At 38.6% G+C, this 18,761-nt stretch overlaps 1 protein-coding gene across 11 annotated transcripts in view; it reads left to right on the top strand.

The window, feature by feature from the left end:
* GRAMD2B (GRAM domain containing 2B) overlaps positions 1 to 18,761 on the top strand; it is a 113,841-nt gene that overhangs the window by 53,978 nt on the left and 41,102 nt on the right. Inside the window, exon 3 of one of the 11 annotated variants that reach the window (XM_016121923.2) lies at positions 2,930 to 3,032. The exons of 7 other annotated variants lie outside the window; for them this stretch is intronic. In XM_016121923.2, the coding sequence (XP_015977409.2) occupies positions 2,930 to 3,032 (103 nt within the window). Of the gene's footprint in view, positions 1 to 2,929; positions 3,033 to 3,098; positions 3,283 to 18,761 lie in introns of those variants that run through there. 3 more of the 11 variants (XM_016121926.2, XM_016121928.2, XM_016121929.2) reach the window with 3 other exon arrangements.

Here is an 18,761-nt window from a genome sequence, read left to right as displayed (position 1 = left end):
AATGGTCTGATGAGTGTTCCTAGAATTCTGACTTATGACTTTAATCTATTAAATATTATGCATAGTTAAGCTATTGCTGAGCTTGCAGTTTCCATCTTGATAGGAGCATCAACATCTAAAATATGTCATTGGAAAATACGCATGAAATCACAGGCATGCGAAGATACTTCACCTGTACTTATATTGGCTAATAAATACATGACCTGTCGTGTGTCATAAATTAGGTAACTACTTGACCATACATTACAACCTTATCTCCCCTCAAATCTTAAAATTCATATTCGAATTCTGTCCCTGAGACTGTGGACAGATACACAATGTATCTGATCAATGTTACAAAGAGAGCAACATTTGATCAACATTCTAAGCTGTTAAAGAGAAGCTCCTACCTCCTGAAAGGTAATGAGTTAGGCATTTTCTACTTAACCTGCTTTAATAATTGGAAAAAGTATTGGCTAGAACTACTCTCTGATATTAGAAACAAGAAAAATTATGTTCCCAGAAGCTTGGAGGAAGAAAAGTAAAGAGTCTTGTATTGGAGCAAAATCAAAAATATATTTTAGACATAACTTGATGTCTCTATTTTGTCACACTACGATAAAATTTTCCCTATCACTTGGCTGCTGTTGCTTTTTAAATATTGCTTTTCATTTTATTGTATAATAGGCCCCAAGAATAAACAAATTAGAAAGCTGTTTGACAATGTCTTTTAAACTTAGGCAAATGACACTAGGTAAAATAACATAGTTTTAACATAGTGTATTTGCTCCTTTCTAATTCGTGCCCACTCTAGGAAAGAACTATCTGCTGTTTTCCCACACACCTGACCCCCTACCTCCTTTCTCACTTAAGACCACACTGTTGGAAGCCCTCATCCCATACTCTAAAGAAGTTTCAGGACAATTGAGTGCTTGATGACTGAGCTGTACTGTGAGCCCATGTTGGGGAATACTTGCCCTCTTTCATGCATTAAAAGAGGTCTGACCATGGTTTCTTAAAAGTTATATGTAGAGCTACCATATAGCTAGCAACTCTATTCCAGGTATATGCCCAAAAGAATTGAAAGCAGGCACCTCATCAGATAGTTGCACATCAAGGTTCACAGCAACATTGTCCACAAAAGCCAAAAGGTAGAAATGTTCATAGACAGATGACTAGATAAACAAATGTATGTACAATGGAATATCAGGTACAAAAAGAATGAAGTACTGATGCATGCTACGACTTGGGTGGACCTTGAAGGCATTATGTTTGGTGAAATAAACCAGAAACAGAAGAACAAATATTGTTTGATTCCACTTATTTGAGGTACCCAGAACAGACAAATTCATAGAGACAAAAAGTAGAATAGAGATTACCAGGAGCTGGGAGGTTGAAGGGAAGGAAGAGTTATCGTTTAATGGATACAGAATTTGCGTTGGGAATGATTAAAAAATAAAAAGATTTTGGGTATAGATAGTGGTGATGTTTATACATGTTGTGAATGTATTTAATGTCACTGAATTGCATCCTTACTGATGGTTAAAATGATAAATATTACTGCGATTAAAAAATTACTTAGGGGTAACAGTCAGTTCTGGTCTGAGTTCTGTATTGGGGGCAGCTTGGAGATTTAAAGAGAGAGTCACTACAGAGTTTAGGAGGATGGCTACCTCATCCAGAACCCCAGGCCACTCCCAGAGTAGGGGGCGGAGCTAGAAAAGAGACGTGGAGGGGCAAGCCTCATGTCCCCAGTTAGAGCCAGCTGTTTGGAGAACCACTTCCGGGCCTCCAAGGCACCCAGAGTCCTCCCCACCCAGCTCACAAGGGAAGGAGTCAGTAGCCAGGAGGCAAAAAATAAAAATAAAAAAATTAAAACAAACAGAACACAGGAAGAATGCTCATGGAATTTTACATAAACTTTTTTCTTTTACCTATTTTTCAAGTGTCACAAGAATCAATTATGGAGCAAAAGATGCTTTTACTGTCTCTCAGTCTAATGATATAAACTAGTAAACAGAAAGGAAATAAGAAAACTTTGGAAAGGACTTGCACCTCCAAAATGTTTGAGGTTTTTTAGAAGGGTGTTTTCTTTTACACACACACACACACACACACACACACAATCGTTGCATAGTCTAATTATTCTTAAATCTAAAATTAATTTTAAATGAAAAATCAAGGACTTGCAGCCTCAGAATTGGTCATTTTTCCTAGCTCTGTCACGCTCTACTATTGCCGCTTGTAATTGTTTTGAAGTTAGGCTTCCGACCACAAGATCTTGTATTAGTTATTCTTATTCTCAACCACTCTGTAGCAAATTAGAAAACTACCAACACATAAGTTATTTGCTATAATAAGCATGTTTACAATTCCTGCGGCATGATAGCTCTCAAATATTTGTTACATGAACAAATGGATGCTTCATATGCAAAACTTGACATAGCACCATCAAATCAAAACCTCGCCAAGAGGCGGGAAGAAGAGGCGTTCATTTTATCAGTTGGGTGCATAGTAAATAAGCAGCTGTGAGGTTTTGAATGCTTCTCCCCCACAGAACTAGGAAGGGTTAATCAGGCACCCACTAAAGGCAACCATCTCATTACTTTTGTTATTCAACTAACCTAAGATTTAAGGCCCCACGAAGCACTCCTCAGTGAGACCATATCCTGTTTGAATAATTTAGGCTGGGGCACAGGCCAGCCCACACAGCGCATCTGTGTGAGAGGCAGCCTCACTCAGTCGGATCCACTTCCTGTATCTACAGCCGGCTGGTCACTTTTAAACCCCTCGTTACAGCCCCGAAAGGAAAAACCGCCCCTCTTACTGGGAAGCTAAATACAGTGTGTGGTGCCTTGTTAGGCAAATGTTTCACCTGCTCGGCCAATTAGCTGCTTCTCCCAGAAAGACTAGTTCAACAGGTTTCCTTTTTCTCTTCCTCCCCCTCCAGGGTTGGGGAAAGAGGCTGTCACTTCGCTTCGACCCTCCCCTTCCCTCCCTCGCGGCTCTTCCACGCTGTCTCGGACCAATCGCGGCCCCCCGAACGTGTCCAGGTTGGCGGCGGGCTGCGCGGCCCGGGCCTGGATGCGCCGAGCCGCGGCGCGCGCGGGGGAGGGCGCCCCGGACGGTGGCAGCGCGGGGAGGAGGACGCGCGGGGCACAGGGCGGGAGGCGGCGGCAGGCGCGCGGAGGTCTGAAGGTGCCCGGCAGACGCGGCCCCGATGACCGAACTACAGCAAGATGTGGAAGACGCAAAGCCTGCCAAAGTGCTGGGGAAGAGAGAGGGCAAAGTTGGCTCAGCCCAGTGAGTACTCTCAGCAGGGACCCGTCCGCCGCGGTAGAAGGCGCGCCGCCCAAACTTCTCTGCCAGGGCCGGGTTTGGGATGGAAGCAGTTTTCTGGAACTTTTACGCGGACAGTCTGGTGGCTTGAACGTTTTCTGTAGCACCGGTCTTCTCTCCTCCCCCTCAGTTTCTGTAATAGAGAAAAGGCACCGCAGCGTTTCAGGAACGTACTGTGGGTTGCAGTCTGGCGAGGGTGTGAATTATTGGAGCCGAAAGCACGAGTGGGGTAATTCCCAAGGGAGGGCTGGGGAAATCGTTCAGATCTCTAAGGCTGTCAAGAAACAGTGCTAACATTTATTTCAGTTGTCCTCCTTCTCAATGACGTGTGGGAAGATGCAATTGTCTGGTAGATGTCATCTGGTCAGTGGTTTCACAATGATACGTATTCCTCATTTGATTCAGACCTTGAGGGTGGGTGTCTTTCCCCCATCCCCCACACTGTTTCCCCTAAAGAGAGTGGAAAAGTAGGGGAAAACATGAAATAGGCTTTATCTTTCCCCCTCAAAGACTCCTTGCCTTTGGTTGGGTAGTAACACAAACTTAGATACTTTTTTTGAGAAAGGGTGTAGGAATGGGGTCGGGGAGCACAATGAATAATGTAATAAAGCATTTCAAATATTGGGTCGTGACTATCTTCTTAAAAGATTAACGTGCATAATAGGATTTGCACATTGTTTGACGTATACACTCTTTTGGCTTAAGAAACTGAAAACTCAAATATTTTGGTCACAGGGATTAGCTTTCTGTAATGAAACTTATTTATGTTTTCCGGTACTTTTTTTTTTTTTATTTCAGAAGCATGATTATTTACATGATTGTTATTCTCGAATATTCATTTAAAATGGAAAAGAATCATTCCGTGTTTGCTTATTTTCTATCACTATAACATTAAGTAATAGTAAGATAAATATCTGAATAAGATAGTAAGATAAATATTTAAATAAGCCAAATTTTTTATGATACCAAGCTGTTGGGGGGTATACCAAAAATGCTTGATACTAATATAAAAAGATGGTAATCAAGATTCAATCTCCATTATTCAATATTTCAGCATTTACTAATCTTTAAAACTTACAGCCTGGTTCCACATAAGGACATGCGTTTATAAAAGTATATTTCATCTGTGTATCTGTTGACATTTGGGCTTAAGTTTTGGAAGAGCAGTTTCATTAGCTGCTCTGATTTACTGTTTCAAAGGCTTTGGTCATATTCTTGTGCAGTGTCTGGTTTCCTTGGCTGTTTCTCAGCCTTGTCAACTTAAGCTGATATTCTTTACTCTTTATGTACAAATGGATGATTCAGAAACAAGTACTATCAGCATAACCATCACAAAATGTTTTCTCTTTGCCAAGTAAAAACCTCTCTATAATTCAAGTTCTAATAATTCAAGTTCAAAAAAAGACGAACTCTCAAATATTTATTTTCTTTGCATCTAATCATTCTCTCATATATGTTACTTCTCTGAAGAAGAAATATTGTGGATAGTCTTATCACCATTTTATAGATGTTACCAGGAGTGTTAAGTGGCACAAGCTAGACTGGAACCCAGGAATTTAGACTTGTAGTCCAGAACTCACCCACAGGCAATATTTGTTCCAGTTATACAAAGTAGAATGGTTCAAGTCTACCCAACACCTACTGAGTTTCAGAATTTCCACATTCCTAGTCATCTAGATGTTCGTTAAGGAGACTGTTTAGAAAGATTGAAATAGTCTCCTAAAGCAATTTAGACATTCTCTTAACTCAAAATGCTTTAGATGTCGCGAAAATAATTTTGTATGTAGACAATAAGCACCGAAGCTCAAGGCCCCAAAATAGCTCTTCATTTAGAGCAGCCAGTTTTAGAAATTCATTTCAGTTCAACGAATAATGGAATACCTACTATTCGTTCAATCATGTGGGGAATATAAGAATGTATATGATATCTTTTCTTCTGGAACTCCAAGAGCAGTTTTGATGGGGGTTAAGGGGAGTCACAAATGTTATCACTGTACTTCTAGGGACATTGGTAGTCATTGTCACATCAAACAAACAAGATACTATAAAAAGTTTGGCCCATAACCTCCTCCACTGTTAGGATGTTTATCTGTTTGGCAGTCTTTGTTAAATTTCTCTTGGTTTTTCATTTATTTTCCCCTAAATAGTGGTAATTTCCAGGGCTATGAAAGTCGCCTCTGATTCAGTCTGAGATTTTTGACATTCTCTTCCTCTGAGCTCTTAAACTCTTCCTTTGGTAACAGAAAAAGAGTAAGTTTAAGAGGGAGGTAGATACAATGTCCCATGATATATTGGTGTGATGTTTGTTTCCAAATTTGAAATCATTTTGAGTAGCCAAATTTTTATTCTTAGAAATCCAGTCTAACTTCTCCGTTTTGAACTTTATAACTTAGATTAACTGTCACTTAAGTTCAAAGTTGTTGTAATCCAAGCGTCCCAGCAGACATTTTCTTCTAAGAGTGTTAGAATGGCTTGCTTCTTCCCATTTCCCTGCGTTTGTAACTATACCCACATCAGCCTCACCACCTAGAACCCAGCCTCCTAGGTAGTAACAGCTGGTATTTATTGAGAATACTTATTATATGATGGGCAGTATGCTCAACACTTTACATACATACAGAATGAGGTAGACACAACTATATTTTACAAATAAGAACATTGAAGCTCTGAGAAGTTAAGCAACTAGACAGAGACATTAACTAATAAGAGAACACCTCAAATTCAACTAACTCTAGAACCTGAACTTGAATACTTTATTTGTACTCCTCTACTCTAAAATATATGATGGCCCTCCATGACCTACTCTAAAAAACAGGTTCCTCTACCAAGAATTTAAGACCCTTAATAATCTGGCATATATAAACCAAATTTCGACCTAATACTACCAGTATGTACATTTTTTTTACCCAGTCATACTAACAGCCCTATACTTAAGAAGTAATAATACAGAAGAATAAATAACAGGTGTGCCACATGTAGTACTTAATAAAGGGTTCTTTGTTCTGCTCACCTCTATTCCTTTGCACAAGTAGTTCTCTCTCTCCTTTCTCTTAATATACTTCTATAAATCAACTCTAGTTTCCTTCATTTAATACCTTCTTTTACCACTGGCCATACTCATCTCATCCTATCACTGCTTACCTTGTATGTATGTGGTCAGCCCTATAAAATTTAGCTACTGTTGTTATTACTATTAACATTTATTAGACGTTTAGTATGTACAAAGTACCGATTTGAGTTGCTAACGTTTGTTAACTCACATACTAGTCTAAGGAATATTAGTTAACTTTCTCTTAGATAGATCACAAATGCCAATCACATTTTTCCTTATCGAATTTCTCAGAGGCCCAGCAAAAAATCACTTTCAGCAACCGTCTGTGGTGAGCTAGGGAGCCTGAGACCCCTTTCCCCCTAATTATGGCATATAATATGCTTATAGCTGACATTCAGCTTGACTATCTCAGAGAAATTCCACTCAAAATTTCTTAGTAAAATTTCCTATCAGTAGCAGTTAGCATTTTTGAGGTGTGTTTACTTGCCTGGGAGCTGTGGCTTAGTTATTCATTTTTGTGTTAGAAGTGAGGCTGCAGATTTACTCATCACCAAAGTGCATATTTGATTATAAAATACAATTCAATTAAAAAAAATACCCCTTTTCTTACCAAGAATTGATCATTTAGATCCATACTTCCCTTTGAGATCCTTGTTTTTCCCCACTTTCCTAACCTTTTTTTATCCTGAATTTTATGTTCCCAGTACATAGGTAATTCTAACATAGATAGTTCCAACGTTTCTGACGCACATTTTATGAGATACACTTTTATTTCTTAAAGTCTCTCATGGATCTGACTTAGTAATGGCCAGGTTACTTTTAATGAATTTCAAAAAAATATCTAAAACTAATGCTGATATATTTCTGGACAACAGTTATCTTGATTCATTATTTCAAATAATGAATTACATCACATGTAACATATTTGTAATGGAACTTGAGTTTTTTAACATTTAAACTTTAATAACTTGGGCATAAGAATTTTGGAAATTTGTTCAACTCCATACATATGGAGAAAGAGAGGGCAGATATGGGCTACATAAACATTTACCTTGAAAAGACGTTCTCTGGTATTATCAAGAAGCGATGATGATTTTAGGGCACACTTTGACATTAAAATGTGGATTCATGTGTAATTACCTGCAGTGAAAGCATTAATCATCCAGCTATCCTGTCTTTGTGCATGATATATTGTGGGTACCTGACTAGCAGAATAAGGGTTGAAGTTGGGAATGGATCTTGAATTAGAAGCAAGAAGAGCAAAGACAAGTAATTATTGAATACAAATAGCTCAATTTTTCAGTGCTTGCTTAACTCCAGACTTTGAAAGTGTCCATTTAGCATGAGAATCGCTATAATATATATTACGTATGTATTATTTATCTTTCCATTTGTATGTAACATAATTTTTAAAAATTTTAATTATAGGTCACTAAATTTTACAGATTACCCAGTGCACTTTTTAATATAAACTTAGAGGTAGGAAGAAAAAAATTATATTAGGAAATATGAAAATTATATTAAAGTAAAACAATCAATGGAGGAATTTGAAATGATGATGAGAAATAAACAGGGTGTTCTGGTTTAAATGTTTTGAAAAGAAATTGAATGAACCAAATCAGCTCTATGTCTAGAGATTGATATCATAGGAAATTTCTGATTTACCGGTAGTAAATAAAGTAATTAAGAATACAGGCTCTAGGAAACTAGGATTTGAAATCTGACTATCCTGTCTCCTGGAAGTGTGAGCCTAGCAAGTTGTTTAGTCTCTAATTCCCAAGTTCATTGACTATAAAGAGGAATACTTAAGTCAGCTGTTTCATATAGGCTTTTTTTTTTTAAATTTTTTTTTATGGTGACATTGGTTAACGAAATCCAATAAATTTTAGCTGTCTAGGCTTGCTCTAAAGTTAGAATGGTTAATATAAGAAATGTGCTTCGCCTACTGTCTGACATTGTCAATTCTGCATAAACTGTAGCTATGTGAGTCCTCAGTGGTGAGGGTCTGGGACATGCTATTGGGTGGAGATGGGTGGCTGACATAAAATGTAGTTAAACTACATAGTCAAAATTCAAAAGGCCTAACCTCTTGCAGTAGTGTGCACCAGTGTTCTGTTCAGTGAGCCTGTGTTCCATCAGTTCAGCCTGAGGACAAAATATTATGACAGCTCTTGAGCATTTCCATGAATCCAACATGGCATCTTGGTTTTTAGTTTATGCTAAAAGGATCTCATGCCATAACTACTAAGTAAACTCTCAGCTTACTTACATATTACTTACTGATTTGGTATTATTACTTCTTTTGTCTAATATTTTTTATCTGTGATCCGTTGATTGCCACAAAATATTAGACCTTTCATCAGAACTTATGAGGAAATAATAAATAGCATGTGAGGTAGGAGGAAGAAAATATTTAACAATTAATAATGACCAGAGAGATTTCCTCATGTTCTCAACCTGTACTGACTAGTTCTGCATGTTGGGCACCATGCTGAGTATCATAGCAGTCACCAAGATGAAGATGAAAAGGCTTTTGTCCATAGGAAAATAGAGTAGAGGAAAGAAATATCTTAAGATTTGATCTCCCTTCAAAGAAGAGAGTAGGTGGCTCCAGAAAATATATCAAAGTTTAGATGAGATGAGGTCATATCATTGCTATGCACCTACATTATTCAAAGTGCTTTTACATTTATACATTTGATGAGGTAGGTACTGTTATCACATTTTATGCATAACAGAGGTATAGTAACTTGCCCAAGGTCGTAACAGCAGTTGAAGTGTTGGACCCCAAATTCAAGTGCAAGCAGTCTAATCTGAATCAGCCTCCTAAAATCATTCATATACAATCTCACTCGATTTAGGAAGATGAAAGAAACAGAAGGCAAGGTGGCTTCTATTAAGTGTCATACATGCTTGATTTTTTCACTTACGTAGTTCTGTTTTCTTAACTATTCATTTCCATTCTACAGTTCTAACATTGGAAGGCTTTCTAAAGTAGAGAACAAGGCAAAGAGCACCTTCAGCTATCACTTGGGCGCTGGTATCTTTGTATATTATCAGACCCATGCGCCTCTTTGGATACTTCTGTAGTTATCTGTGCTCAGACCTGACATTAGGGAACCTAATTGTTTCATTTGCAGTTTTACACTGTGATTTGTACAGCAGTCATGCATAGATTCCAATTTCTAAAAACCCTAGCCAGGTTTTAAAAATCTTCTTTGCACAAGTACGGAGTGTTTCAATAAAGTAATGTAACTGATTTATTTCAAAAAACATGTGACTGTTTTCTCTTAAATAGTCACTGAAGGAACCCAAGAACCTTTCCAGAAATGCTGCAGTTGCACAAAATCTTGTTTAAATTCTTCCTGCAGAGTTACTTTTAAAGCCTGGAGCCTATTCTTTGAATAGTCATAAGGTTGGCAAATCCTCTTCCTTTGAGAATAAATTCAATTTTGGAAAGAGCCTGAAGTCAAATTTGGTGAATAAGGTGGATAAGAATAGTTAAATATCTTTAAGCCACTCTATGGATAGGATCATTTTTTATCAAAAACAAGATATGACCATAAAATAATAAAGACAGTTTCTGGCAATACTTATAAACCGGTTTCTATACTTTTATATTTAGGTGTATTACTTTATACCCTCATTATGAAAACAGTGAAATGTTACTTGTTATTCTGTCCTAAGATCATTTCTTTAGTATTTATGATACACCTGGGTAGGTGTTAAGCATATCAAAAGCATTGAAAAAATACTTTGAGGATGCAGATGTAACACGTGAGGTCTTTTTCTTGTGGAGTACACCCAGTATATTACGGAAAACATAATTTCTGAAAAGAATTCCACGAGTTTAGACAGTAAAGTGAAGATTCAGCTATCACAATGTTCTTGTGCTACCTTCTAATTCATTACACAATGTGGGAATGTGTATCGAAATTACATTTTTTTCAGATCCTCTCCCCATATAATTTTACACGAGATGGACTTTTTTCACTGTATGCAAGGCACTACTCCAGACTTTCCCCATGGGAACTGTCAATTATGAGCATGAAGCTTTCCATTTCTAAATGTCACCTGCCAGTTAATGTGGGTGAATTGATTGGTCTAGTACCTGGTAAGTCCCTGAGCATACTTATAGGCAAGCATATTTTCTTGTTCCCTGTTCTTGACTTTCAGTCGGAATGGATTATTAGTATAGCAGTTTTATCTGAGATTTGATTTTAATATTGTATCATTCCACAAACTTTATATGGTATGTCTCCATTCTTCTCTAATCCAGTGTGATTCAACAAGCATTTCCCTGCCATTTACTCTATGCTGGGAAGACAAGATATGTTCGATGCCCCTTAGAGGCTCCCAGTCTGGGGAGAGGAGAGCGGGGGACACACACACACAGACATACACATGCACACACCCCAACACTGTGTGATGAAAATTCCACGGTAGTTAGCAACCGCTAATGGGAAAGGTGATGTAGGCAATTTGTTTTTCTTGCAGTGAGCTGAGGCAGGTGATGTTTGAAGTGAGGTTGGTGGATAAGAAAAGAATTTGTCCTCAGCTGGATGGAAAGAATTATTCCAGGTGGGGGAAGAACAAGGATAGGACACTTGAAAGTTCAAATTCGTGTTTTTGATGAAGACTGGGGGGGAGGGAGTCTTCCGACTGGACTGGCTGGGGTGGGAGGACTAGCCTCAAGGGTGGAATGGGGAAGGACTCGGAGCCCCCATTTAGAATTCTCCTCGCTTTGTTCTCTTTGCTTCACTTCCTGCTTTGGCTCTACTACTGCTGCTTTGAAACTTCAGGGAAATCATTCTTTCTGGTCTTCAGTTTCCTCCCCTGTAAAGAGAGAGGGCTGAATGACCTGATTTGTTAGATCTGTTCCAACCTGAAGAGGACCCGTCTTTGAAGAAACTGCCCTACTTCTCTGCACTCCTCTGTAGCCTTTGTGTAAAGAATTCTATCAGACCGAACAAACTGAGGAAAGCTTTTGAATATGAATAGAATCCTTGCTTTCTCACTTGGTTTGTCCTCTTTTTTTTTTTTTTTTCCCTTGTATTTCCTTCCCTAGGTAAACCTATACCTGGTTAAGGCAGGACTGCCACTGGGACATACCTAAACTATCCTCTTACGGGTTTATTCTCACTGCATTCAGACAACCCTTCTTTGTCGTTTGGCTGCAGGTGACAGGGCCACAGTGCCCTCTGGACCAGTCATAGTAGAAATGTCTAATCAGGTAACTTAATGTGAAAACTAGAACACAAATGGGGACCAGATTCATTAACAGTAGAGTTGTGAATTTCTCTGATATAGTTCAGGTCTGAAAATAATCATATTTTGCACATGAATACAGAACACAACTTAAGGTTAACAAGCCCTTTTTCTCAGAAATGAGATCAGAGGATACTAACTTACCATTTCAACTTGATACTTATTATAGCATTTTCAAAGCACTTTATATTCTTTAAAGTGCTTTTATTTGTATCAGTTGTTAATTTAACACAGTTTTTGAGGACCTGCTTTGTTAAGCACTGTACTGTTATAAGCACATTAGGATGTATTAGACATGGACCCTGCCCTCAGGAACATTAGAGCAGATTTCACTGTGATTTGAGCAACATGTTAATGACATTAAATATGAATTTCAACTTACTGCGATAAATAAGAATATGTACGGGCATTTTAACCCATTCGCTTCGAGGATTCTCGCCAGCAGTGCTTGCAGCTGCAGCGTTTACCCCGAGATAACCCGCGGATTACAGTCCTCACGTGAACCCCAGAGTTTGCCACAAAATATTGCACCGTTATTATTATTTTCTCATCGCTCTAGTATATCGATAATCTTTGGAAACAAATGACATCATTCTGTTAATAGCATTCTGTTGTTAATGGTATTTCCATTTACAAAATACAGTAATTTTGATCACTAAAAATGTCAAATCCTAGAAAACATAGCATTCCTACATGAGTGGCTAACATCATTCTCAAATAGCTGTCAGCCAGAAATTCATTTGATGAATTTGATTTATGTATAATACATTTCTGTTACATTAGGATTAGACACAGTTCTGTTTAGAAATAACTCCAAGAACAGTTTTTATATTTTATTTTCACGTTGAAAACCAGTCAAATTTTCTTCAGCCTCAAAGAGCATGTGTATGTAAAATTAAATTAATACTGGCAGCGAGCTACATAGTATTTTTCTCAACAGGAAATAGGATAAGAGAATAGTGGAGAAGAAACTAGCCTAGTGTGGGGATTGAGTAAACTCTCCTTAGAGGAAATGATACCTAAATCTCAGAGGAGGAATAGAAGTTAGTACCGCCTGCCGCCTGCCCCACCCCCGAGAGAGAGTGTGGGGGGAGGGGGCAGGGAGAGAGAGACCCCATTCTATCCAGAAAGAATAGCCCAAACGAAGGCACAGTGGTATGAAACAGCCTGCTGACTATGGAGAACTAATATCGCTAGAACACAAAATGTGTGATGCTGAATGGCAATACAGGAGGCAGGAGGTGCAGATCGGAGGAAGATTACAGAGGATGACCTTTGGTGCCATGAGGAACTTGGACTTAACCTAGAAGACATAGGGATCCACTGAAAGGTTTGCTCAGGGATGCGATACAGAAAACGTTTGAGTTTTTTAGAAATGACTCCAGTAGCAAGGTTATAAAATAGATTTGATAGAGGACAAAACAAGAAGCAAGGATAAACTGACTGTGAAACAATGGAGGTGAGATCGTTTTTGTAGGAGGAATGGGAGGAGAATGTGTTTGACAAATGTCAAGGGCATAAAATTGGAGAACCAGGTGGTAGATTGGATTGATAGACAGAGGAAGCTAGAATGACTTTGCTTCTCTCTCTAGGAAGGCTACAGAGATTGTGATGTCATTGAGCCATGAAACATAAGAGGAAAAGGAGATTTGAGTATTAAATGATGAATTCCCTTTTATAAAAGTCGAGATTAGTATGAAAATCTGTGCTATAAGAAGAAATATTTTTGGTCCTTGTCCCCACTTCTGGTCGGGGAGCTCCTAAAATTGGAATTTCATGAGTCATAGGACTGTGTTTTGTTTTTCACAAATAGCTCCTTTTGATCATACCTGAACTTAAGATAAGGAGGTGATTTAGGGTTAGGCCTCTAGATAGCTTCAGGATGGGTTTGGTCACCAGAAATGCGAAGTATTTTTCTGTTGTTGTTTTGTTTTGTGGGAGGTTTCGTTGTTGTTGTTTAAGATCTAATTGACTCTGTTGTATGATTCATGAATCTGGCAGCATCCCATCTAATAACTAGAAAGGCTCTACTAGCAAAAAAGGAACCCTCATACACTGATGGGAATATAAATTGGTATAGCCACTATGGAAAACAGTATGGAGGCATCTCAAAAAACTAAGAATACAATTACCATATGACCCAGCAGTCCCTCTTCTGGATATTTGAAAGAACTTGAAAACATTTATCTGCAAAGATATATGCACCCTGATATTCATAGCAGCATTATTCACAGTGGCCAAGACATGGAAACAACAGAAGTGCCCTTCGATAGATTATTGGATAGAGAAGATGTGGTACATTTATACAATGGAATATTACTCAGCCATAAGAAGAGATGAAATACTGCCATTTGTGACAACATGGATGGATCTTGAGATAATCATGCTAAGAGAAATAAGTCAGACAGAAAAAGTTGAGAATCATATGATTTCACTCACAAGTAGAATATAAAACTGAAAGCTACAGGCAAACATGGCAAAGAGACAGAAACTCATGGACATGGACTTGGATTAGTGGTTACCAGAGGGAAGGGGTGGGAGTAGGTAGAGGTAAAGAGGGTCAAATATTTAGTGACAGAAGGAAATTTAACTTCAGGTGATGAACACACAATGCAACATACACATGATGTATTTTTGTACACTTGAAATCTATTTGATTTTATTAACCAATGTCACCCCAATGATTTTAATTAAAAAAAGAAAAGAAGAAGAAAGGCTCTCTCAGGCCAAGTGTTTAGAGGTTGGTGCCCCACCCTCAAATTCCTGGGAGGGGAGGGAGCCTAGAGATTAAGCACTATAAAAACTCTTAAGATTTGATGAGCTTCCAGTTCTTTGAACACATCAAAGTGTTGGGAGGATAATGCACCCAGTGGGGGCATGAAAGCTCTGCAAATCTCCATATCTTGCCCTACACATCTCTTTCATCTGGCTCTTCTTGTTGTGTTCTTTATGATAAACTGGTAAACGTAAGTTAAGCATTTTCCTGAAATCTGTGAGCCATTCTAGCAAATTATCAAACTGGATGGGGGGGGGGTGTCATGGGAACCCCTGATTTATAGCCAGTTGGCCTAGGACTTGCAGCTGGCATCGAAAGTATTATGGGACTGAGCCCTGAACCTGTGGGGTTTGTACTAACTCCAGGTAGTATCAGGATTGAATTGAATTATTGGATACCTAAATGGTGTCTAGAGAATTAGAAAATTGGTTGCTGGTGTCAGAAAATACTCTAGAAGGTCAGAGCTGGGAGACAGATTTGGAAATTGTCAGCATGTAGGTTAATCATATAATTAAAATCATGAGAGTGGATGGAATTTTCCAATGGAGAAGAGCAGAGGACCAAAGAGAGAAACTAGGAATGATCCTGTGTTAGGGTGAAGGTCAAAAGAAGAGGTCACAAAGGTGAAGGATAAATAGCACTGCAGAAAATAAGAGCAAAAATAAACACTGAAATCAAACAAAATGAAATAGAAACATGAAAAAGCAAACAAGGCAAGGAGAATCTCAAAAGATAGTCAACAGTAGCAGCATTAAGGGAACTCCTGAAATGCCCTTGGCATTTAGCAATATAGAAATCACTGGCGAACTTTGTCAGAGAAATTTTAGTGGAGCAATGGAAATGTAGGCCAGACGACTGGACTGGGTTAAAAGGAAATGAAGAATCAGACAATATGGGCAGACAGACTATGGCTTCAAGAGACTCAGCTGAAGAGTGAAGTTGAGGAAGAGGAGGTGAAGTCGAAGGAAGGTTTTTGTTTTTAGATGAGAGCCTGGTGAGCTTGTACATAAACTAGGACTAAGGCCCAGATGAAAGGGAAAAGATGAAGATGTAACACAAGGATGGAATAACTGAATAATCAGAAAATGAGCTTGAACATCAAAAAGAGAGAGACCTTGTCTTTTGAAACTACAGGAATGTACAAATATAGTAGATGCAGATATAGGTAATTACAGGTCAGGGGAAGGCATGGTGCTGCACTTGTCTGAATACTTCAGATGTCCATGTCCTTAGCGAAGCTGTGACGTGGCCCCTTTCATCCAGAGGGAGGAGTTGTGTTTGGTTAGGAGATCAAGGAATATTGGAAAGGAAAATTTTTCCTCTACCCTCCGAGGTTCTTCCAGCTGGTCTAAGAATGACATTGACATGAGGCAGATTAAAAGGAGAAAATCAAGGAAAGGAAGTTCAGTGTTCTTCTTACACTTGCTGTTTCTCAAGTAACTTTAATCCAAAATAATCAGTGTGCCACCTTAGCATATTTTGGGCTGGTCTGCCCCAGTTCCCAATAGGAGCATGGAGAGTGTTTGGAATACAAATTAAGGGAATAGGAAAGGAAGACGTCCAAGAAATGCTGAGGGCCTAGCCGACAGCAAAGGCACCAATCCACAATAAGGTCTGATTTTTCCTTTAACGGTGCTCAGAATCCAGGGACTTAGCAGTTAAAAAGGCTAATTTTGAGCCGACCTGTTAGTGTTTCTGCTGAATGCAGAAGGACTGACGAAGCTGGAAACCGAAGGTGATCAATCACATATGTGGTGTGAGCTGCTTCAGGAAACAAGTCCAGAAGGGATCCATAGACTAGGAGGACATGGAAATATCAAGGACTATTGTCTGTCTCTGAGGCCAAAAGCACACATGCCGGGAGTGGTGAGGGCAGGAATTGGAAAGATAGAAGATTTAGAGGCAGGCAGTGAGAGGTTAGAGGTGTTTTATTGATGGGGACTTTCCATGTGGAACAATCTGAGCAATGATGAAAGCCAGGCATTGTCCGTGACTTATGGGAAGTGAAAGTAAAGGTCACTGGAGTTACTGCCAGGTTATTGGATGCCATCCATATGTATGTTGGAAGATCCAGGTGTCAGAGTTCTCACAAAAGGAAACATGATCAGTAGGTGAGTGGATTAAGGCAATAAGGAACATTAAATGCAGCTCGGTCAACAGTAACCCACAGGACGTTGGACTTTCTGGATGCTGAGTGAAAATTGATTTTATATTTTGAACTCAAGTGAAATAACACAAGAGCAATTACAAACAAGAATGTTCACTAAGTTGACTGATTCCTAGAAATAAATTTTAAATCAATTACTTTTCTTAACCAACAATAGCAAACTTTAGAAAACTAATTGGAAAAGATAGAGACAAGCAACAAAAAATATAAAATACCCAGAAATAAATTGTATAGGACTTAAAGTAAAACAATACACATGCTCAAGGAAACAACTTAAATGAAGATGTCTTCTTTAAAAGGACAACTTAACATCATAAAATTAGCTGTGTTCCTTAAATTCACAAGTTTGGTGCAACCAAACAATGACTCTAAGAAAATATTACAGAATGATTCTAAAGTTCTTTTGAAAGAATAAACATATGAGAATATCCAGGCTAACTCTAAACGATAGAAGATAAACTCATATTCTCAAACTATAGGATTTAAATTTAGCACATGAACCCCTAATTTCCTCTTCAACCACCTTCTTTACCTGCGTATTTACATCAGTCATAATTATGAAGCAAACTTATTCAAAACCTTACTTAAAATTCATTTTCTAAGTTGTAGTCAAATTTATGCATTATAGAACTTTTAGATTTTCCTGTAAGCCTCCTGCTTAAAATCCCTCCCTAAATATTTACTTGAAATCTGCTCTCGTTTAAGATATTGTGCATAACTGGTGTCTCAAAATCCAATGTATCTTTTCCTTCTTTTTTTTTAAAAAGAACTTTTAAACACATTAACATCTATGATTATAAGAAGTCCAATGTAGTAACCTTTACAACCACAGATCATTGCAAAAAAACAAAATAAAAATCACCAGTAATTGTATTTCCCAAAGAAAACTCAAACATGGTTTATTTTGATCTGGGACAGTGCATTTAATCAGTACAGAAACTTCCTAAAGGTAGCATTACGTATTCATCATTAAAGGGGATTATTTTTCCAGAAGCACAGGTTCATGCTGATAAATTTACCACTCTCTCCCAGCTGCCCATTATAAAATTGCCGGGTGATAGAAACGAAAGTAATTGATTGGCTTCCCACTTGGCCTAATAATCTTGGCCTGGTTGACATTTGGCTCAGTAGTTTTGAGATTTTAGTGGGTGTAAGAATCAAATCTTAAAAGGGTCTAAAGTAGGACTAAGAATGTGCATTTTTATAAGCCCCCTCTCCCAACCCCCAGGTGGTTCTGACCTAGAAGGTCCTTAGCCCCCATTTTGAGAACCACTAATTTATGGAGATCACAGACTGATCTTACCAGACAACATGTGGCTCAAACACATGTAAAATGAGCCATCATGAAGGAAAGTTCCTCAGCTGCATTTGTATTCTCAGTCCCGGTTTTGCAAGTGTTGTTTCAGCTGTGTATTTGTGTCGTCAGCCAGTGTCTTGTTAATTAGTTAAAAGAAAACAGGGCCCCTCCACGCAAAACCTGAGGCTATAGAGCCCTCCCACGTCTTTCAGGGCTGTCTTCCCCTGTTTCCAGAGACACCTTTTACCCAGCCATCTACTGCTGTCCCAGCGGACATGTGGACATAGTTAATGACTTCCCTGCACAGCACCCTTGCTGTCTTTCTCTGTAAAACCGGCTGTCTCTCAGCTATGATGGAAAGATGTCACCACTAACTTCATTTGTGTTGTTATGTTCAGATCGGTAAAAGACAGATGTTCCAACACACCCATTCCTCAATCCTGGCTTTCCTTTTCAAAAATTATTTCAAAGAAATATAGATGGAACACATTGGGTTGGGGGCTGGGGGAGCAGGTGGCTAGTGATAAGGAACTTCAGGTACACCACAGAAGAGGGGCCCTAGTACCCATTATCTCCCACTATCAAGCAAACCATACCATGCAGATAGCTGCCTTAAAAAGAAGCTGGCCTTCCGGCTTAGAAAAGCCTTTCCTCACCGGCTGTTTTAAGGTAAGCTTCCCATTTGGTGTCTGAAGCCATTCAAGGAGATGGTAGGCATTACTGTTACATAAGAGCTGGTTTTTTTTTTCTTTTTTTTTTTTTTATGAACAGAATTCTATAGTTTTTTTCCCTCAGAATTGGCAAGAACCTCTTGCAAAGATAAAGAGGCAGGTACCATTTGTGGCATATATGTGTGCTTGACAAATTCTGAGAATTTAGTCTT

The sequence above is a fragment of the Rousettus aegyptiacus genome, unplaced genomic scaffold (genome assembly GCF_014176215.1).
Source record: "Rousettus aegyptiacus isolate mRouAeg1 unplaced genomic scaffold, mRouAeg1.p scaffold_m13_p_8, whole genome shotgun sequence".
In the NCBI taxonomy this organism is placed as follows: domain Eukaryota; kingdom Metazoa; phylum Chordata; class Mammalia; order Chiroptera; family Pteropodidae; genus Rousettus; species Rousettus aegyptiacus.
The sequence above is the reverse complement of the archived record's forward strand: the minus strand, read 5'-3'. Positions and strand labels throughout refer to the sequence as shown.